Source organism: Neodiprion pinetum, chromosome 2 (genome assembly GCF_021155775.2).
Source record: "Neodiprion pinetum isolate iyNeoPine1 chromosome 2, iyNeoPine1.2, whole genome shotgun sequence".
In the NCBI taxonomy this organism is placed as follows: Eukaryota; Metazoa; Arthropoda; class Insecta; order Hymenoptera; family Diprionidae; genus Neodiprion; species Neodiprion pinetum.
This window is the reverse complement of record NC_060233.1, coordinates 10,844,883-10,867,869: the sequence shown is the minus strand read 5'-3', so window position 1 is coordinate 10,867,869 and position 22,987 is coordinate 10,844,883. Positions and strand designations below refer to the sequence as shown.

At 33.3% G+C, this 22,987-nt stretch overlaps 3 protein-coding genes across 6 annotated transcripts; 2 read left to right on the top strand and 1 right to left on the bottom strand.

Annotated features, from left to right (window-relative positions):
• Positions 1–256: 256 nt before the first annotated feature.
• On the top strand, positions 257–6,249 carry LOC124213202 (ubiquitin domain-containing protein UBFD1). 2 transcript variants are annotated; one of them, XM_046614245.2, is made up of 4 exons: positions 257–327; positions 2,045–2,538; positions 3,317–3,505; positions 3,938–6,249. In XM_046614245.2, exons 1-4 carry the CDS (start codon positions 315–317, stop codon positions 4,046–4,048), a joined length of 807 nt encoding a protein of 268 aa, XP_046470201.1. In that variant the 5' UTR covers positions 257–314; the 3' UTR covers positions 4,049–6,249. The 2 variants fall into 2 exon arrangements, with proteins under 2 accessions (XP_046470201.1, XP_046470200.1); XM_046614244.2 differs by having other exon boundaries at positions 2,003–2,538.
• Positions 6,250–7,445: 1,196 nt separating this feature from the next.
• Positions 7,446–11,524, top strand: LOC124213199 (uncharacterized). Its single transcript, XM_046614241.2, has 2 exons — positions 7,446–8,964; positions 9,575–11,524. The coding sequence occupies exons 1-2, from the start codon at positions 8,143–8,145 to the stop codon at positions 9,788–9,790; spliced, it is 1,038 nt and encodes a 345-aa protein (XP_046470197.1). The 5' UTR covers positions 7,446–8,142; the 3' UTR covers positions 9,791–11,524.
• Positions 11,023–22,785, bottom strand: Wbp2 (WW domain binding protein 2). Of its 3 annotated transcripts, none has more exons than XR_006881833.2 (7): positions 22,590–22,785; positions 20,636–20,970; positions 20,159–20,311; positions 19,006–19,218; positions 14,162–14,247; positions 13,180–13,994; positions 11,023–12,910 (listed from the first exon to the last, which is right to left on the bottom strand). XR_006881833.2 is itself a non-coding variant. In XM_046614243.2 (6 exons), the coding sequence occupies exons 1-6, from the start codon at positions 22,643–22,645 to the stop codon at positions 13,947–13,949; spliced, it is 891 nt and encodes a 296-aa protein (XP_046470199.1). In that variant the 5' UTR covers positions 22,646–22,785; the 3' UTR covers positions 11,023–13,946. The 3 variants fall into 3 exon arrangements, 1 of the variants encoding a protein (XP_046470199.1); XR_006881834.2 differs by having other exon boundaries at positions 13,744–13,994; XM_046614243.2 differs by having other exon boundaries at positions 11,023–13,994.
• Positions 22,786–22,987: the final 202 nt, after the last annotated feature.

The following is a 22,987-nucleotide window of genomic DNA, read 5'->3' as shown; positions in this document are numbered from 1 at the left end:
CCAGTCTCTAAAGCTGAATTTCAAGTCTGGGAATAAATTAGGGGATTTTCATGTATCTTTTCCAAATGTTACAACATATTGTCTTTGTTGAAAAGCCCAATAGTACACATTTAAATTTGTAGTAACATGGAAACTGTCACAAGATTGTGATATTTTTCTCAGCTAATCGGAAATGAGAAAAAGCAAACGGCCATACTCCGCGCGACGACATTCTGTTACATGTAAACCGGACTAAAGGATGCGCGATTTTGTAGTGTGCGACGGATTTTATGTACTGACGCTTTTCCACAGGCTCTACATCATCACCGTACATCATGGAGTGCGTTGGTACGTGGAAAAGTATTTACAATTACATTCAATTTGAAGCCAAATGCCGTCGGCGAATTGTTTTATCGAATTCCGATTCTGAATTATTGGTGTTGCATTGGCAGTGAGATTATCTCGTCGTTTGATTTTTAATTTCAAAAGATATTCGAATATCCTGGATTGTAATTTCACAAACTATGCAAGTCAGTCCAGATATAAAGCTTTTGACAACAATGATATTTCATATTGACCATTTCGAAAATACATATATTTCGGTCTCCTCGGAGAGATGCGTTCAACTCTCCTCATTAGAAACTATTTCAGATCTTCGCATGAAATTCAATTTCATGAAATATTGTCAACCTAACCTTCATACAATTCAAATATTCAATTCAAAACGTCTCCGTTGTCAAATCATTATGGACTAATTACAGTTGTACTTACGGACCTCACTCATCAATTCACAATCGAAATCTTTATTCTAAAAATTTCGCAAAGAAATGTACAATTTTTAACTGTTTTCGCTGGTATTTGTAGTAAATACCAATAGCCATACGGACATTGCTTTCCAATCTATAATTAATTCTTATTTTTAAGGAAACTAATGTTAAAATTTGTATTATCCGGTGAATAATTTCGATATTCCTCTGCTGTACAAATTCAACTCTCCTAAATTACTGAATAGTTTTTAAATATCTGTTCTCAAATTCCCTCATTTCTTGGATATTGTTTCAAATTTAATTTATTCAATTGTGAATATACTTATTCATTCTGAATACACAGAAAAATAATGTCATGTCAGAAAAAAAAATTTCCTTATTCTGTTGTCTCAATTTAGCATGTCAAATTTTTGTTTCAAAGTATATTGTATACACAAAATTCTACCGAACAGAAATATTGTTGTTTTTTTTACTATTTATTTACGTGTGATTAACTGTGTTGAATATTGACTTTGGGGACAAAGGTCTAAGAACTTAAGGTTGAATCGACCATACCATTGGCATCAAAAGTTAGGGAACAAAAAATATTTATCCACAAAATCTCTAACAATGTTGTTTTCACCAACTATAGTGAACTCGAATGAAACTATATCCCTATTATAAAGTTGAAATGGATCTAAGTAAATTTCAATAATACAAACTTAGATGTATAAAATTAAAGACTAAGTTTTAATATTACAACATTGAAAATGATTAAAATCTGTGGTTTTTTTTTTTTTCACCTGATGTTAATGTTTTTGGGCTTATTTTGCTCACCATGAAAATCTCTGAAGATTTGCTGAAAAAAATTAGCACACACAGTCATGTCCAGAATGTATAAAAATAGATTTGTGTATTTCTGGTACAACAAATGTTTGACAACAATTACAGTTCTGTGTTCAACTATACTATTCAAAAAGTGTTGAATATTTTTCGGACTATTTGTGAAGATCCAGTCAGCAGTCTGGTATGGCTGATTCATTCTGAAAAACAATTTTCTCATCAAACAATGACTAATGTCTGCAAATAATATATAGTTACACTATATTGCATTGTTCACTAGTAAATAGCTTTATCACAACTGCATAAATTCGTTATTTTGGTATCGGAATAATATAATCATTTTGATCTAATTTTCAGCCAAAATGTGACATATCAGATTCACAATCCGATGTTATTTAACTAATATATCTCAGTATTGAATATTTCTTTCATAGGAACGGCAAAGGGTGACAGTAATGACAACTGCTGTGTTACAGAACTGATCACAAACTCAAAAGCGCCAGACAATTCGTCAAAAAATGATTTGTCCAAGCCAGAATCGAAAGCGAATGATAATGCCGCGGCAGCAACTTCCCAAGATGAACCTAAGGAACGAATCGACTTCAAGATAATCTACAACAAACAAAAAATAGACGTCAATTTTCCACTAGATAACACAGTCAAAGACTTGAAGGCTCATTTACAGGACATTATCGCAGTGCCACAGGCCATGCAGAAAGTGATGATCAAAGGATTGGCAAAAGACGAACAAACTCTGAGAAGTTTGGGCGTTACAAAAGGCGCCAAAATTATGATTGTCGGTTCCAAGCTGAACGACGTTTTGGCTGTTTCAATACCCACAAAGCAGGACTTAGTCGATGAAGCAGCTACGGCTACAAGTAAGGAACCTTTGTCGCAGCAAACGATGCACCGTAAGGTCTTGGATAAAGGTATTCCTGAGGATGTGATACCTGGTATACTAAATAGCAAGGTTGGTTACGGGAAATATTACTCTTCTTGAAAGCAACAACATAATACCCTCCAAATCTGCCCAGCATGCTCTGAGCACTTGGCAGTTTCGTTCGTTTCGAATTTCTAAATTGCTTTAGTTGATCATCAATTATGAATTCAAAGCAGGGGAAAAAATTGAAAATTATTTTAACATGTTCTTGCACTTTTCATTTTCATTCATCCATATATTAAATTTATAGAAATGGTGGTATATCGTAGTTGTCAAATATTACTCGCCATCAGACACGTTTTCAGCCACTGAGCCCTGAAGAAATATAAGGGATCAACTTGATTTAGATGATCTACGGTTTCATTTAATTGAATTAATTACAATAAAAAGTTACTCGTACAAATTTTGATACAGTTCCGTTTTTATTCCTTTTTCTTGATAACACACATTTTGCACAATTGTTGCACATTTTTTGCAACAAGATTCCAAAAACTGATAGTGTCTCAAATAAGAAATATGAAGAACACTTGTAGATCCAATTTTCGAAAGTGATCTTTTCTTGATTGAATATGATCGGAAGAATTACTTGCAAATTGAAAAAAATTCGGTCAGAGCAGGAGGAAGTAAAGAAATTTGCAGGAACTTATCTTCCATTTACAGAAGTGGTCTAGGAAAGATTGTATTCTACGATTCAGGACATCTGTAAAATTAGGGAATTTTCATGTTGGAATATTAGCAAATACTTTGCAGGGATTAATCTACTTTCATATATGTCAATCGATAGTGAAAATTTTATTTTAATATCTAGGAATCACTTCCGGACTTTCCACTCACCGGTATGTTGAACAAGTCGGGTGGGAAAGTTCGTCTAACGTTCAAATTGGAGCAAGATCAACTATGGATTGGAACTAAGGAACGCACAGACAAGATACCAATGAACTCAATAAAAGGTGTTCTCAGCGAACCAATCCACGATCATCCGGAATACCACATAATGGTGAATTTACATTGACAGAAAAAATTAATGTTCCGAATTTATTCCTGTGCTTTGATTCTTGGAAGCTATTCAGATGTTCTTTCAGCTATTCCTGTCTCATCTTGCTTGAAACAAGAGTGATTTACTATTGCATCATTTTCTGTTTTTAGGATTTTCCTTTTTAATTCATTATCGTATTATTATTACTATTATTTTCGCATCTGAAGTATTATTTTTGAAATTGGATAAACTTTCAAAATTAAATTTTTTAATATGCTTCATTCTACTCATTGAAAGAATCATAATTGATTTATTTTCAACGAAGTTATAAATCTTTGAAAAAATTTTCGTTAAAATTTTTCAACCAAGTGTATTTTATTTTATTTTCTGCAAGCTGAAATAAAATTTCAAAATCTTACCTGATCTCCAAATAATACCCCATGTATTTTTCAGGCGATTCAATTGGGTCCGACAGAAGCATCGAGGTACTGGATATACTGGGTACCTGCGCAATATGTTTCGGCTATAAAAGATTCTATTTTGGGTAAATGGCAATATTTCTGATTCAAAATTACAAAAATAGAAATATCTCTGCAAATGAAAAGAGAAAAACAACGTGGTATATAGATCAACACGAACGACTGTCCTAGTCAAACATTTTTGAGAGTAAGTTATTTCTGGTATCGACCCGAGCAATGGAACCGAAGTATTTCAAATAAAAGATCTTGTGAAATAAATCTGCAAACTTAACTGGCGTAATCCAGCATATAAATTAGCTAGGTACTAATAAAAACTCTACTCGATGTTTGACCACTAGACACAAGAAACATAATTTCTATTACTCGGCATAGAAGAAATGGAAATTTTTAAATCTTTTTACCTTTCAATTTAAATATTGTGTGTATATATTACAATGTGTTCTACTCGGCTAGCATTTGCGCATATCCACGACTAATATAATGCAATAGCGTCTCTGAATATAAAGCAAGTCAGCCAAAAAAATATATTTGTGATTATTTAATGCGTCTATCTAGAACTTTTTTTTTTTGATGTTATTATACCATTGCCAAGCCACGAGTAACTTAACTTGATATGCAATTTAAATGCATTTAGATACAGTTTTCAAGATTAACTTAGTCCTACTGCATTTGAATAACTGCTAAAGATACATCTGCAAACAATGTAAACAGCTTTCTAGTACGCGCGAAGCTTTGTCTACAAAACGAGTCATTTTTTTTTCTTACTCTCGCTTCGGAATTTATTTCTTCGGCCATTTTTCCGTCAGTGTTTCTGATATAGGTACCGATGCGCACCGAAATGTCATTTATGTGACATATGCTTTTGATCTGGTACATTATGGCACCTATATCAGACGTTCGTCAAAAAACGCCTTCAATTTTTTCTAAATTTTATTTACCTTCGAACAAGTAAGTCCAAACCGTTTTGTTGATTGCTTACAAAGATCGACGTTTTTGTTCTTCAGAAGTGCATCATTAAATTTCGAATAAAATCGATGACAATTTTCTTTGGAAGAATTGAAGTATGTTCATGAGAAGCAATATTAATCAACGAAAATTCGTTTTACTTGCAAAATTTTTATAGGGATTTGATAGAAAGAAAGATGACAATAGAAATATTGTAAAAAATTAACATGTCATATTTTTCTACAATGTCTGGATAAAAAATAACTATTTAAATCGCGATTGGTTAGTCCCTAAAGTGGCCTCTTTCACGGACAAAGCTTCTCAATCGCTTACTTAAATTATTGATAAATTTAAATCAAGAAAATCCACACTGATATAATTGCATGAATGAAAAACTGTTTTTTTTAATATCGTTCATTTTTTTATTCAAATTATTTTTGCAATAAATTATATTTATAATAAAAAGTTCAGGTTACCTGTAATCAAAAGTGTATTTATTCTTATATACCCAAGTTGTTCTGAATTCCCAGAGTGGGAGACAATTAGTTTTAGCAACTTCTATTATTCGATTCATAAATTATCGCTTGCCAGCATTATTTTTTCCCACAAAATTGAATGTATCAAATTCCCAATCTGTGTTTTATTCCAAAGAATATATGGTTGAATATTTTTTTACACAAATTTTAGAGGAACAAAATTCCAATTTGCCATTATTGAACCTTGGAAAACACTTTTTCAAGTTTTACACTATAGATTAAATGTGCTGAGGCTAAAAATTCAATTATGTTTAAATAAGCGATTGGAATATAATTAATAAGGTAAATTTTTAGTCAATGCTTTGTGATGAAATAAACATGTAGACATATACGTGTAAATATGTATACATGTATATAAGTAAATATATAAGAAAGGAGAATAGGTATATATTGTGCTTGGTTATGAAATATTATAATAAATAACAACGAAGTTCACGCCAAATAACACGGCAATTACATTTAACTATTATTTGCCAATTGGCCTGAATGTTAAAAGTTGAACTCTCAAAAAAGTCTGAAACAGTTAAGTATGCTGATAAAAGCACAAATTATAAATTTCACGTAGAATGTAGATTGTGAATTAGGTTTTATACTGTCTTAAGTATAAAATATATTTTTAAATTGTGCGAAATATAAAATTTACCTAAAACTACAACCGCAGTCTGTACGTCAAAATTTGTTTGTTGAAAATATTATGTACCTAATTCTATTTCAATACAGAATTTTCGTATACTTATAATGTATGCAGTACCGTGTGGTTTTGGATTATTTAAAAAAGCAACATAAATAAAATGAGTGAGAAACATTTTCAAAAAGTTTTTCTTCTAACAATCGTATCATCCCGTCAACTAAATATATATTTCACTTATTTAATGCGAATTACAAGTGTTTCTGTAAGAAACTTGTATGCCGAGCAAACATTATTTATTCGAATAAGGATAGCTTATAAATACACTATGCCAATTTAGGGTGATACTATAATTGTGATGGAGGAAGTACAGTTTAGCCAAGATGTGACCCATGTTCTGGCTGTTGCCGAAGTGATACCCTCATGTAACAGAACAGATTGCATAGCCCTGCGTCCTGGTTTACGTCATGGTTATGCCTATAGATCAAGTCAACTCTGTATATGTTTGAATATACGCTGCTGTGGGGTCAAGTGCTCTGGAGTATCAAGCCTGTTCTAAATATTTATGCAAGCAGTTCCGCCGCTTTCGCTTCGAAAACAATCAACTGAAAATCAAGGAAATTCGAAATCTGCGTATATTAATCAAAATTTACGTGTCCGTTAAAGCTGAAGATTGAAAAAATGTTCATAGAAAACTCATATTTTTCAGATCTTCGTTTTACATCGCAAATCCAAAAAAAATCGAACTTTTGAAATTTCAGCGTATTTTGCGCCAGTATCGCGTTATGAAAAATTCTAATGAAACTATCAAGAATTCAAATTCCGAATAGGTTTATAGAAAATTTCAGAAAATATATTTCGCCAGGGAACGGATGAATGAGATTCTAGAAACGTTATAATAAGCGACACGCCGCACTCCCTCGCATATCTCAACAAAAAGCATGAAGGTCCACATCTGTTTAGTATCCGAAGACAGGAAACGCCTGATTAACGCGACTTCCAGTTACTCCGGTTACGATTCAGCTGCTTCAGCTCCAGCATCCCCCACTATATTCAAATTTGAATGGCTGATGCATCATCATTCGAGGGGTACTGCGTAGTGTTTGGTCACGTGACCTAGCTCTGAGCCTTGGGCCAATCGGAAGCCGTGACTTGAGTCACGTGATCAGTGTTCTCGTGGCTGCGCGCAACGAGGTAAACAACACACGCATGCCTACGCAGACTGGGCATGTGTATACATACCTATATCACATTCAGGGTAATACGCCGTGCTTGAGCACGGAGTGAACATCGCAAGAGGTTCAATATATTGTTATTATTTTTGTGCTTCAAGCTCAGCGCTCTGGACTAAAGAGCCTGCAACCTTATGCCATGTCTTTTCAGTGCTCTTCAGACCTGTACCAAGGACGGGTTCCCGGTTATGGATCCGCCTATCGCGTGTTAACGATCATGTGCATGCGATAATGGGATGGCAGTGGGTGATGTCAATCGATTAATGACGTTTGATCAAGTTTCTTTGCCTTTATTTTACGGAAAATATTCACCTAAAACGAAATACCGTCTGTTTTAAATTAAGCGAACGGACTGCTTGTTTATCATGGGTACTTTAATGCATGTTTGTCCTTAGAAGAAAAAAAAGGAACGTCGACGCGCGTGATTTTCATTCAAAATATATAACGTCATTGCGCAATCCGCAGGTATTCGAGTTTCGTGGGTAAAATTTTAAGTACGACGAGCGGAATAATAACCTTAAGTGGGACAATTAACGGCACACAGATCAACATAGATATACGGCTGCAAGGCTGTTTTCGAAACAAAAGAAAACCGTATGTTAGGAATTCCGTGATGAGCGATTGTTATGGATTTACGGATGAGTGAGGAATGCATGAAATGTAGCGAACGAAACTCGGATCACGTGGGAAGGAGAAGGATTATTATGACCTTTAAACAACGAAGTATTATTTAAGCAAAGTTAAATGATTACGCACACTTTGGAATTAACAAACCGTAATTGCTTTATAACTACGAACCGTTATAATATGCATAACAACGATCAACGCATTGAAAATAATGACGAAAACGTGCGCAATGTTGACCAAAGGCGTTTACGGCGACTCCGAAAAGGATGAAAAAGCGTTAGAAATAATACAAGAGGCTTTTATAGCGCTGAATGCCAATTACATGAGACGAGGAGCTCGTCTAATTGATCTACGAGAGCGATCAATAATCGCCACTGTCGAAGTGGGCAAAAAGAAATGTAACAATATAATTCCTCAATTAAAATATTCCAAGAAACTGTTTACAGCGGCATTTTTTACCCTACTCAGTTACTGTTTATTGTCAGAAAATTTGTCTGCCAATTTTGCACTCAAATATGCACTGGGAACTCGCTGCTTGGTACCGAACAATTATTTCGTTTGGGAATTCACCCGGCCTGTTTCGACGTGTGAATTTTGTCGCGGTATAGACTCTGCCCTAATTCTTCCCAATCTGACAAGAGAAGAATTCAAACGCTATGCATACTCGTCAAGACCGATGGTGATAAAAAATGCGGCAGGTCATTGGCCGGCGAAAAAAGTGTTCAGCCTATACTTCTTTAGGAATCTCTACGAGAGTATCGAAGGCGCTTACGAAAGTGTTCAGGAGGAATGCCAATTCCTTCATTTTAAAAGTAACTTTGCGAGCCTCAAAGAAGTCTTCGCAATGAGCGATCGAAGGGCCCTTAATTTGCCTGGGGAACAGCCCTGGTATGTCGGATGGAAAAATTGTCACCCCCAGGTGCTGGAAATTATGAAAGAATTTTATCAAACTCCGCACTTCTTGCCTCAAGATGCCGAAGTACCGCACACCAATTACGTTTTTCTTGGATACGAACAAGGCGCTGTTATGCATGTGAGTTTCTCGATGCTTAAAGCCAAAGAAACAACAAGAGCAAAGTTTGCAACGTTAACACAGCAACATTATGCGAATATGAAAGTCAGATATGTTATATTTGATAGAAAAGTATTTCTGATTATTTACTAGTTGTTAACTTTAACCAACTAATAAGAAGTCTTACACACTCTTATGTGCATTCATCGTGTTTTGATTATTTTCACGTAATTTGAACATTTTCAGAAATGAGATTGAGATTTTATGAATAGTTATCGCATACTGTTTTTTTAAAGTATCTCTTGACAATTTCAGTACATAAGAGTCTGAGATAATCAGAGTTTATAGTAGGTACAGAATTCAGAATGATTCAAATATACGCTCAAAAAAATATTCAGAAATTTTTTACTGCCGGAACAACTATTTAATTTTTCAGGAACGGTAGAGAATCTGAATTCTTCTCCAAGCAATTGTTACGTTAACGTTACAAACTCTTCACATTGTGAATAAAACATTATGAGTATAAGAAATCATTTGATTAGCAAATTACATAAATATTTTCAGGTATGTGAATTTGAAGTTCTCGTTTAATTTCATTTCAAAAATTAGTGCTTTATGTTTTTTATTCTAGCTGGATTACATACCACGTTTGATGTGGCAGGGTCAGGTACTGGGAAGCAAAACTTGGTCAGTAGCACCGACGCCAGAATGTGACAAAGTTTGTAAGAAATTTGACTTCTCCGTTAATGCCGGGGACATAATTCTGTTGGACACCAGAGTTTGGTATCATGGCACCAACGTCAAGGACGGGCAGTTCAGTTTAACTGTAACGTCTGAATACGGATAGGTTTGAAACCGAGCCTATTACCTCGACAATAATTAATTGTACATATGCAATTTTCTTCGGGCTACCTAGAATGATAGGTAGTCAAATATTTTTAATCAAATTTTTCATAATTCCATAGCCGTTTAAATCGTAGATTTAGAAAGAGCCATTGGCTACTGGATAACGAGCCATTACGAGTAGCACTTTTTTTCAAATCTTCGATTTACTTTTGTACTCGTACAAAGCAACCCTTTCTTTGCATTCCATTTGAAGAGAACTTTTACAACTGTTTAAAATCGTCTTGCCAATATATTTTAATGAAAGTCTGCAATGAAGGGAAAATGGCGTAATTTTCCCAAGAATCAGGGTTTCAAATAACTGCCCCGATGACACAGGGTAAACTATATGTGCAAACCCGTAGGAATATATAATATATATACATACATACTATACTATATACATGAAAATTATATGTTTACACAAACATGCAAAGACTGTTAATTCTCAGAGAATCGAATCTTTAGAAGTAAAACCGATCTTTGCAATAGTATTATTTTTTTAAATTTGTTGCTGATGTATTATAGTATCTTAAGAGATCTGAGAAATGATTGATTCTTCTTTAATCCACTAAAAGTTAAGATCATATATACTAAAAGTGCCTGAGTTTTTCCAAATATACAAAGTGCCATGATAGTTGGCGTTTTCCAAATGATTAAAAAGTAAATATTCGTTCTTGATTGTGTATTAGCTTTTAAACGTAGAGAAGATTGCAGTGTAACTGGTGTGACTGATTATTTTCGTTTCGTTGTGCGATTTCTCTTTCCCGTACATAGATTAGGATGTTTCGTTTGGAAGTAACTTTTCTTTATTTGCTCTCTTTTGAAAAACTTGTAAGATATCCCTTTAAATCCACCTTGAATCCAATTTTAAAATGTAGCTTTCGGACACCAAAGCTTTTCCATTTAAGTAGCATGGAGAAAATGTAATTTCATTACAATCAATTTTTATGATGGGAGTGAAAAACAGAAATTTGCTACCACATGAAACACAATTAATGCACATACATTGTATACATGCGCCTTCCTAAAAAATGCCATTTATCGTGCCATGTTGGAGTCAATTTCAGCACACTCAAATCTACACTGTAATTTTGTAATGCCAGCAGTAAAATGGGCTACTGTCGAAACGTAGAATAGATAATAATTCTTTTTTTTTATTTCCACGTTTGTTGTGTTGTATTTTTTCATTAAAGCTCAAACAAAACATGCTCACTAGAAAAATATGTATAAAATTCGATAAGTGACGAGAAATTGTCTCCGTCAAATAGGCTTGTACAATACCTGTTTCTTTACCTGTTGTTTTAATCACACTTGTATGTTTACGTACCTGTAATCTATGTCAACTGTGTGACCAATGTGAAATGAAAAATTTATATTTAATGTATGCCTGCACAAAATATTCACAAATCTCTTGATAAGTAAGTATTTATATGTATAATAATGGCGTTAAAAGAACCATTCCAAATTTTATGTAACTCGTTATGAAATGTGTCAGTATCTGGAAAGACTGACGGTGCTACAAATTTTTAATATCTTAAATTTTCCAATTTAAGAATCGTAATAATATAAAATCAAAATCTTTGACCTTTGATTTTACCCATATAACTGTTGATACTATTTTTTCTTATACAAATAATTATATTATACATAAGTATTATTGTACGCCACTCAAATAAAGTGTTTATACAATCAAAAATATTTAATTTATATCAGACTTGTACACAATCAAGAGATTTTCAACGCACGTGAGTTCAAACAGAAGGATATTATGACAACAAAGGTTTTAATTAACTCAGAAAGCTTCGGTAAGTTAATTTTTCAACATTCATTATGAATTCATGTGTGAATTGAATTGGCTTCTCAATTTCCTATTTTGTTGAAATCTCCAATTATAAAACGAATATTTTCAATATGTTACCACAAAAACAACAATTTTCATGAGAAGTATTTTAAAAAAAAGTAAGAAGTACTTTAAGAGTTAAAATATTTGAACACTTGATTATTGTGGATAAAATTTTTTTAAAATTATGTCTCGAGGTCAGACAGGATTTAGAATAAACTTCAAATTGCTGCCGACTTTACACAAGCTGCTTTTTATTTTAGTAAATACATATACTGCATTGGTTAACTGTACAATACGAAAGTGCTTACAACATATACTGCCGTATTCTCGCTGATTCGTAATCATTGAAGTCAATTACACTAGTTTTATCACAATCACCAAATGGTCAAAGTAGTTTGAGAAAATTTCTTCCGTGGAATTTAGAACAATGACGTATAATCCAAAATTCGATACAATCCAAGGTTTTATATGACTCATAATATGTCGTAATTATCTGTTTTAATTCACTTCACCGAAGAATGTTACAGAAAATAATCACTCACGATGACTCAAGTTTGAGTGGACCGTTATCGTCTGAATAAACATAAAGTTTATAAAATAGAAAAAAATCGGAGAAATCAAACGTCTTCGAGAATGTTATTTGCGCGAATGATAGTGAATGCAACAATATCCCTACTACATGATAGCAATGAATCTGGGTAACTTATAATTAGAATAACACAAACTAAGATATCATAATTTGTAAAACAGGTTCTCATAATCAGAACATTTGAAAGGATCAAACTCTGATACTTTTAAACTGATTCTAATGTTTTTGGGCTAATATTTTTGCCTGCCAGATCATCAAATATGGTGTAAAAAACATACAAAAAATACAGAAAATCTCGAGGCAAATTGTTCATATCTTAGGTTGCGTCATTCGAATTTTTTCAGAATCATTTCTATAACAAGACGGCGTTTCATCAGTTTATCCCAACATTAAACGTTTTTTTTTTCTTTCTTCCTACTCACCCAAATTTTAATTCTGACAGTGCGGTCTACTCATCCTTAAGCAAACAAGAAAGTAAATGTTACAGGCGCAAAAGTATTAAAAATTACATCGCAGCTCCAAGGATTGCATTGCTAATTTGACGCAGTCAGTCTACATCTTCAACTTTATACAGTAGAAACACTCCGAGCCTCTTTCACAAATAAATGTTTCATCTTTGTATCCAGTCAGATATGTCGGAGTGTGCAGAACTGCAAAATATATAAATTAACATCACGTAGCAATAAATTTTTTTAAAAGTAAAAATAACACTAGCAGGAAAGCTTTCTTAGTTTCTCAATTATGTACAAATCACAGATTCTTTAATACCTTCTAAAATATAAGATTCGATATTTAAATACACTGGCAGCTCACATTTTTTTTTTTATTTAACCCATAGAAACGGTTATTCAACAAAACCCCCAAATATATTATGAGAAGATAGAAAATTTCATGTGAAATGTATTAGATATTTTGTTACCTCTGAAATCACGCTTCAAGTTTCTAATTTAAAAAATCAATTTTGATAATTCCGCAAATCCGAACATCCAGAGAATTTCTACTGTGATAAGTGAAGCTCGATACGAATGCTGTGAATGTTTAATAAATAAGTGTTTAGAATCGTATGGACTCTACAAATGCGTATATGTTAATACCTATGTGCATATAATATATTGTTTTTCTTTTTTTTTTTTTTATTACTATACACAATGTTTTGATCGCTAATTTTATCAGATAATCAAATAACATTAGTATGTTAACGGTATTATATTGCATTACTAAGATATACAGATTTATACATCTTCACATATATTATAATATAATATGTATGATTAAAAATTTACAGAGAATTTACATTTCCCAAATCATACGGAAAATACTCAACATAATATATTTATTGAACATTTATAATAGTTTATTAAAAACGGTGCGATAAATTTGCTGCTTTTAAAATGGAAAAGTATGAAGATGAATAAAAGTAAAATAAGGAGCATCAAAGTAAAAAGTTATTTCGTTCCACTCATTTATACATGCGTATAATTACCGATATTCAGGATTAACATGGAGCACAATACAATCTGGAATAACAACTCGATTGTTTAATGCGTGATGTGTTAAATTAGAATTTTATATATCCAACGGTGCTAGGTATCGGAATGTGTGTGCTTGTTTCGGATAAAGCACGACTTTGAAAGCTCTTTATTAGTACAGAAATCGTGGCGAATGATCCCTCACTAAAAACGCGTCTCACTGTTCTTTCTTATCCGTTGCCTGTTGGTAACTCGGGGGGCTTTCCTAAAAATATGAGTATTGTAATTGAAAAAAAATTAACAAATCGACTCCAGTTGTTCGACTATTCATCGATGTGAAATAACACGTCAGAAATTACCAGAAAAAAAATTAAATCATTATGAAATCTGCACTTGTTCTGAAATCTAGAGGTTTGATATAAAAATACTTACGTAGTAAGCGGGTGGTGGAACGTAAGCGCATTGAGGCCTATTTGGATCATAGTACGCGCTTTGCGCAGCCTCCGCAGCTTTTGCATCTATGGAAAAAATATAGGTATTATATTAATACAAACAACTCACTCCACAGGTGATATTTGGGGATGAAAGGGCTGTAATGTCTGAATCGAAATTTAGGAAAAGAGTAAAAACGTTTTTAAAAAGTCAGTCGTAGCGTGTTACTTGTGCCAATGAAGGTAAACGCCAGTTAAACAACATCCTTGATATGTAGGGGAAATAATTTTGAGCAAATATGACCGACACAAACAAAGATATCAAGAATTGGCGAAAATGTTTTTTGATAAGAACGTTGGAAATGATTTAATTCTGGTGTTTTTGGATCCAAATCTAATATTTTTTGGCTAATTTTGGCGCTACCTAAATGTAAAAAAAAATTCAGGCGATCTTTGTCAATCTTTATGGCGGATACAATAAGTCTAAAAACATTATAATCGGATAAAAGATAACGGAGTTCGTTTATTTTGAACGTTTGTATTATAAACCTTTCCTTCAAATTATTTATAACTCAGCATGTGTTATCCAAATTGGCTCAACTTCATCTCTATTACATAGTAGAGAGATGGTTTTATACGCGTTCGCTATCATCAACACTAGTAAATTGCAGTGTATACGTTTCTCTTTATTTTTTCCCAAAATTTTATTCACACGACACTGCCAATTCATCCTTAATGTAATTTAAAATTAGGTGAATTACAAATTTCTACAGATCACTCACAAGGATATGCTTTGGGTACCACAGTTTTTGTTTGTTGAGGCATAACGTGTTAGCTTTGAAAACTTAGAAATTATGCCACAGGCTTTATTACCAGTAATAAATGTTTATATGAAGTTTCCTTCGTACCCATTCACACTGAGTCAGCTCTTAGGACAATCGTGCGAGAATTATTCCATGCATGCATCAGGTATATTTACGAGTATCGTTTACCGGAAGGATATTCAGAAATTAATGAAACCGGATTATTTTTAACTAGCAAGGATTAAGAGGCTAATAAATTAGAATTTGTCGTTACAAATTACAGGATTTAATTAACTTGGCAAAACTGATTTGCAAAAACTCAGCGGTAATAAACTGTGATAAATCTAACTTGTTTCAATAATAAAGTGATTTAACGGATGAAATGTTCAACACTAATGCACTGGCAAACAGGAAAATTCTTCACTCTTCCAGAAGTTCGCAAGCAGTTATGCAAATCAGGCGAATAAAACGTGTTACGACGTCATAACAAGTCAACATTTAATTCACGAGTTATTTACACGACAGAGCACTGCACAAAATGGAAAAATATTTTTCACATATGAACAAAGTTTTCGACACTGCATTCAACTTGAGGATTCAACTCCTAATTTCCGTGTCTTTAAATGTTTTCAAATAATGCAGCAATAATGCCACCTGTTTCTTTATAACAAAGCTTGAGTAATAAATTTGATCAATGCTACATCGAGCTATGTTGGAACGTTACGCGGAAGCCATGAGATAATAACTGAGCTGAGAGAGTGAAAGCAAATCTTATGCCGGATCAGCTGAAAAACTATTATGCAATGGCGTTGAGTAATGTGAGGCAAGCTTAAGTGTAGGAGGTATATTACTTTCTCTACATTACTAAAGACCTCAATACATTGATATTCACTTCTGATTTGCATGAATGCATACTTGAGTTCCAATTTTTTTTTTTTTTTATTTCCACCAAAACTTCACTGTCAGTGTTTACCGAAAGTTATGGAATTTTTGTAACCCATCTGGACCATGCATATGACGGTGTTTCGTTTGGAATAGAAAAAAACCAGAGATATCCTTCCACAGGGAATTTTCGAGTTCAAACGAAACATCGTAATGCCCTTGTTAATTTAAATGTGAGGTAGATTCAGTCAAAGAAAAAACACAAATGTTTTTACCGATACTATAAATTGCGGTACAACTTGACTTGTTTCAGTAAGATATACTCACCTTCGAACGAGAACCCCTCGGAATAAAAGGTAACAGGTTTCAGATGCTATAAATTATTGTTAAATAAGAAGAGAATTTATGGGAAAACTCGATGAATTGCGATTTTTTAAAAGCTTTTTCAAGTTCCAACGTTTTTGCGCTGTGAGATTTGCAGTTATGTTCAGATTCAACCCAATAGAAAAAAAAAAAAAAGAAAGAAGAATTGGTTTGCGCAACCAGTAATATTTTTATTTCGAGGGTTTGCCGTTTTAAAGTGAGCATCTCCTTTGTCAGCTTTAGTACCTGATTGCAGGATTATGAAATTTTAAAGATGAAACGTTGAAAAATTTTTTTTTCTACATACGATTGTTCGTACGTAGAAAAATGAATGAAGTACTTGAGAAATGAAATATTTTTATGTTAACAGAAACATTTTTGCGGCTTTCGAAGTGATGCACAAAGAATAATTATATACACGATTTAATTTTTTCGTGTTAAACGGTGATACTTAGTAATTTCCAGACTTGATTAACGATGTATGCTGTTGAAAGGGACAAATAAAAACAGCAATTGATGTACAACATTTATATTTTAATTATTGGTTTTCGTAAAGCTATGACATTATATGACAACATACAACAGCATTATTAAAACATTTCAGTAAATACTATCAGGATTTAAGAATATCAGAAGTATAATTAAAAACGATTTCTGAAGTGATTCTTTTTTTATGTAAAGAAAAATGAAATATTGGAATATATAGATAAGGCCCCAAAAATGTTTATTTGCGAAGTATATCATTCTGAGGTGCGGAATTTATAAAAAGTAGCTTACGATTTATGTGAAAATATAATAAATATCAAGCAGTAAGAGTATTATATTCAATACTGCTGACAGTCTAATTCTCAGTCACACGAAAAATTAAAAAATCCAAAATAAAAATCATCGAAATGATACCAATCGAGTTTTAGTACAATTTAGATAGAAATATTGATGTCAAATTACAAAATTGAAATACGAATATAAATTGATCTAAAATCTAATTTACGTACTTGTAATAACTATAGTTATAATAATAATAATAATAATATGGCCCCGTGATTAGATTACCGATTATAGAAGAGTTTGAATACAGTATTTTTATGGAAAAATTTGAGAGGAACTCCTGATGACAAATGTCTTCATGGGAGGGGAAAAAAAAAAGCAATAAAACCAGCCTAATCTCTGATCAATAGTTATTGATTGGAAAATTATGACACAAGCGACTGATCGATATTTGTTACAGGTAAAAAAAACGACAATCTTTGCCAAGGCTAAACCAAAATTCATTAACCAATTCCAAAAACAGACTTATCTGGTTGGTATTGAAACGAGACAATTTATTGTGTTATATTCTTTTTCGGAAAAATGGATCAGGAGAGCGATCAATGAATGTACAACATAATCAAGTCACTGATCGTAAATTGATCACTAATCATGAAACGAAAGTCAACAAACAGAAATGACGAATACCACAAAACATGTCAATTTTTGTAGTAGTTAGACACGTAGGCAAAGTCTCTATTTCATTTTAATCGCTAGATTGGCTTCGTAGCTGCTTTACTATTTCTCGTGATACATTTCGCCGAACTTTAGATTTTAGAATAGATTTCGAGGTTCTAAATCTGCATATTCTTTATTTATTTGTAATAAAATCGAATAACGCTATAAAGTTATTTTAGAAGTTACGGCGGTTGTTAAGAATAAATCCACAGTAAAATCTGCATTAAAAGATAGAAAATGAGTAAAAATCATTAAAATAATCTCCAGAAATGTTATTTGCGCCACTGATAGTGAGCGCAAGTGAAATGCTATCTTTATGATGGAAAAATAAATAAAAAATGAACTGGAGCTATTTTGAATAAAACCAACTCAGACGTCAATGATTTGAGAAATGATTTTATAACCAGAACGTTCAGTCACGCAACTTGGGTTATATTTATCAGATTTTAATATTTCTGGGCTTATTTTTATCACGACGAAGATCTCCAAAGATCACCTGAAACTTTTTTTTACCGGCAGTTGTCTCTTGATTAGATAACAATAGCCTTATGCAAGTACGATACAACAATTAGATTCACACGTTATAATTATAGCATCGATAATTATATGTGCTGTAAAATTTTTTGAATGTTTACAAGACAAGTTATGGGGATTTGGTTGGTGAGTAAAGTGAGCCCAAAAATGTTAGAATCGGATCAAAAACACTAAAATTTAATCATTTTAAACGTTGTAACATTAAAAATTTTTTTTAAATTCCTGATCCCTATGTTTTACCTCGTTTTCTAAATTTTAATTCAGAGGTTCCAGCTGATTTTATCCTTAATGTGCTCAGCTGAATTCCATCACTTTGTGATAAATTCTATGATAACCGAACTGACGATTACGATAAGAAATGACCGAAGCTTTACATTGATTTTAAGAAATGACTTGTTACTGTTAAAATTGAACTTCTGTTAGAGTTCCAAAGGCCAGAGTGATCTTTGACATGTGATTAATCGGAGCCTAAACTCGCTGAATAAGAATGATTTACAGATTGTAATAAGCACGGATATTACCATGAACTCGGTGCAATTCTAGTAGGGCTTTGGCTTCTGGTAAATACCGGCTGTGCCGTAATATCCTCCTTGCTGATTTTGTGGATTTTGAGGATATTGCGAATATTGGGGTGGATTCTGCGAGTATTGGGGTGGATTTTGCAAATACTGAGCTGGATTCGGATGATATTGGGGTGGATTTTGGGAATATTGAGAAAACTGGGGTGGGATTGGCTGATAATTATTGTAACTAGGCTGTCCGTAACTTGGATACGCACCTCCTTGAGACATTGATTGCGGATTGTAGCCTGGGTTCGCCCATCCCGGAGCTCCGTTAGATTGAGGCTGACCCCAGTTGCTTGGTTGCGCCGAATTCCCCCAAGCACTTGGCTGTGGCTGCTGTTGCGCAGCTCCGCCGCTGGCGTAACCTTGATAAGGACCATTGATGCCGGGATACGGTGGCGGAGAGTCCGTCATGTATACGCCATTTGCTGCGTAATAGCACAATGGTATTAATATACTTGCAAAATTATGAGCAAAGAATTCATGTTAACAATCAGCAACAAGGAGTCAGAAATAGATTGCTGAAAATTCAACATTTTTTTATCGACACAATGTTTTGAAAGTTGATCGAGTTTCATGAATAAAAATATTTAATTCCATTGATTCATTTGTCCTAAAAGTTTATGAGCACTGAGAAATATTGTAGTCTATTTAATTTAAATAAATATATGGAATATAGTCAGGTTGGTTAAAAACGTGATGGAACGAAGGCTTATAAAGTGAAGCTGATCACGTTAAATACAATTTCAAAGCACTGAAATCTACAAAAAAAACTTTGCAAACGTTAGCGAAATTACATTGTTCTATTTTTCTAGTAAAAAATCGATATAGATGTCAGATTCTGATAGCAAGTAGCTGGTTTTATTTAGTCTATGATTTAATACGATTTTGTACAATCGTTATAATTCACAGAGAATAAACTTTTATTTTAGCGAAAAACAGGGAAAAGTTGTTATTGCTTATTATTTGTTTATGTAATCTGCCACAGCTGTGCATATATTGCATCAAATTATTGAGAAAGACAAAGAAAGGCTCAAGTCTCGTGAAAAAAGGATTCTATTCATTAGTGTCAGAGGATGAATATCGTAATGTTACCATAACAATGTGAAAAATCTGATAAGTTATACTTTAAAGTTTGAATAGAGCAGCGCGTAATCATTATGTTAGCATAAATCGTAAAAAGTAATATCAAAGTTGAGAAATATTATTATCTTAATGTACAATGCTTTGTTACATGAACAATAACAATGCAGACTTTGACTTTGTTAAATTCTGTGAAATTTCACATTTCCATGTTTTTCCAGGAAGTTGAAATCCTGTATCTATAACAAATTTCGCATTAAGTGCAAGCTTGAGAAGAATTTTCACCTGGTGGTTGTTCGGGGAAAACATTTGTCGGAGGTTGCCAGCCGTAATATCCACCTGGCGCAGCTTGATACGCTGGCGGAGGTGCGGCGTACCAGTCAGAAGTTGGCGGTTGATATGGTGGAGGTGCATCGAAACCAGGACCATTGCGATTTGCTGAAAAATTTGAACATATATGTTGGTATAATTAGTGAAATTTTTACATTATCCAAAACTGATTTTCCATTTTTTGTCCTTGCTCTATGTACAAAGCAGATTCTAGATGAGAAAAGTGAGTGAAATGAAATGGTTAAGGTGTCTAACACTTTGAAGAAATAGAATTAAAGGCAGTAGAATGAATCCGTGATGTGGAGTGATACTCGTAATTGATTATCGTTGATTCGATATTAATTCATTGTGATGTCGGAAACTGTGTTCTGACCGGTTTCAAATTTAAGATTTGTACAATCTCTACAAAGTGGGAACGATTGGATTACTGACCCATAGAAGCAGCCCTTAACATTGCTTGTCCAAACTCGATTGCTCCACCGTTTTTGAAGTGAAGTTTAAATTTGCATTCGCCAGTCCAATTGCCATTTGGTTGAGCTCGGCATTTTCCTTTTATGTAATTAGCGCCGAACATTGGTTGTTCTAATTCCACGTCGCTCAATGTGATGAAAGGAAAGCTGAATGATTGCATTCTTTCTTTTTGGTCCTTTGCGTTGAAAATCATACGGTGTGTAGTTAAGAAAAGTCTGCCTCGTTTTGATCCGATAAACTCAGGTTGATCCTGTCCGTGAAATTCCATCATGACATTGTCAGAAAAGAGAAGAATACTGCAACAGAGAATTTAACGATTCAGATATATGGAAAAATATTGAGCTTATTATCGAGTGAATTTTTGAATGGTTTCAATGATGAACCTTAAAATATAAGACAATACTTTTATTTGAGGAAGTTCTTATAAAGCCAGAAAATTAGCTCAATTTATTCATCATAGGGATTTCTTGTAATTGCCTGAAAATTTTTTTTACATATAAATATGTCCAAACTGGATGAAACTAAAATTGTGTAAATAACGTACAGAAGATGTTGATTGAATATCACAATTGAGAATTACAATTGTACGATAAAGAGTAAGATTTATTGATTGATTTTCAGCAAATTTGTGGGAATCTGGTCGGCAAGAGCAATGAGGGAAAAAAAGAACAAAAAACATTAGAATCTCATTAAAAAAAAATATATTGTAATCATTTCAAATGTTTTAATTATGAAATTTTTTCTCAATCAATTATTGATACGGTAGCTTGTGTTATTCGAATTTGCTTGGATTGATTTCTATTACATAGGGCTGTTGTTTCATTCATGCTCAACGTGATCGACACAAATAACAGTGCTGGAGATTGAATAGTTTTTTTTTTTCCATTCCCTAACTTTTGATTCAAATTTTACAGCTCATTCATCCTTAATGACTCTTATAACCTTCAGACCGAACACAAACATTTACTAGCATCAAACAAACTAACTGATAAGTGGCTGATCTAGTAATGAAAGAGAAATATATCACATTCTTAGAGTATAAATTTTTACGATGAACGTAAACTCGCTTCTGATTCAACACTATTAAATCTCGGTTAATTTCTTTCATATTCTCCAGCGATTTCATAAGGATGACGTTGATAAGACTAACATAACGAAACATCGAATAAAGATTGACATGTTTCACTTACTGAGCTCAGTGTGCATTGAATATCGTAAATGAAAGATGCCATGAATGTTTACAGCCTTTTTGCTATAAATCAACTGCTACAAGAGGAAAATGTATGCATTGGAACATTTGAGATAAAGTTATTATCACGATGTGTAGTTTAGTATGTAATAAAATGATAATTTTTCTCCTCTTCTACAAATAACCATCTTACTTTCAAATAAAAAATTAACTGGTCAGATTCTGTTTGCATAGGTATTGCATATTCAAACACTATTTTGTCATATGTAAAGTATCATCCTTGTTTCCAAAAATGTAGTTTCGTTGGCTATTACCAAAGTGCGCGACGCTTCAATATTAAATAATATCCCCCGAGTAACTAAACTCTTCATTAAGATTGTGACACATAAGGAAAGATAGAACATAGATGTGTCATGATGAGGTTTTAACACTAATTGAATAGAACGAGAAAACAGAATTAAGCAATTACACAGTTGTGGCTAGTTTCAAATTTGCGGTTTGTTTGATCACGAGTATATATAACAATATTCTGAAAGTATGAATATGCAATAATAAAAAAGAGAAAAAGACAAAGGAATAATTTTTTAGATATGAGGCGGCGATTTGACATAGAGATATTGCGCCTTTAGTTAGAAAAGTCATTGCGAGAATATTCGACAGATAAATTCCGTGGTAGGCACATGCATGGTCTTGTTCATTTTTTAAAGCCTTGTATCCATGACTTACCATTCGCCGGAATGTATGAGGACCCCCCCGTTAGCATGAGCTGTGTTTAGAGACATTTTTCGACAATTTCAGCTCTTGCCAAGTCGCAAAAAAGTTACACGAACTTCGATGTTCCTATCACGCAATCAGCTGATCAACGATTTGTTGGATAGGCCGACAGTCAGCTTCGAGTAGTGCTCGCCGATTCGCTGTGATCGCTGTGATCACACGTGATCCAAGTGTCAAGCCATACTGTGAGTGCGTTCCGAAATTATCTGGCAGCACTAAAAACTCCCTAGGACAGAGGCAGAGCTACGTACAAACTTGCGAGCGCGAAAGAGATAAAGCATTATTGATACCAATACAAGCTATATTCGGAACGCACCTTGAATCTGAGAATCTCATATGAACATATGATA

Coding starts and splice junctions, on each gene's coding strand:
- LOC124213202 (XM_046614244.2), top strand. Junction 2,539..3,316: donor CTGGTATACTAAATAGCAAG/GTTGGTTACGGG, acceptor TTTAATATCTAG/GAATCACTTCCGGACTTTCC. Junction 3,506..3,937: donor ATCCGGAATACCACATAATG/GTGAATTTACAT, acceptor TGTATTTTTCAG/GCGATTCAATTGGGTCCGAC.
- LOC124213199 (XM_046614241.2), top strand. CDS start 8,143: ATGACGAAAACGTGCGCAATGTTGACCAAAGGCGTTTACGGCGACTCC. Junction 8,965..9,574: donor AACAAGGCGCTGTTATGCAT/GTGAGTTTCTCG, acceptor TTTTTATTCTAG/CTGGATTACATACCACGTTT.
- Wbp2 (XM_046614243.2), bottom strand. CDS start 22,645: ATGTCTCTAAACACAGCTCATGCTAACGGGGGGGTCCTCATACATTCC. Junction 20,312..20,635: donor GTTAAGGGCTGCTTCTATGG/GTCAGTAATCCA, acceptor CAAATTTTTCAG/CAAATCGCAATGGTCCTGGT. Junction 19,219..20,158: donor TTTCCCCGAACAACCACCAG/GTGAAAATTCTT, acceptor GCTATTACGCAG/CAAATGGCGTATACATGACG.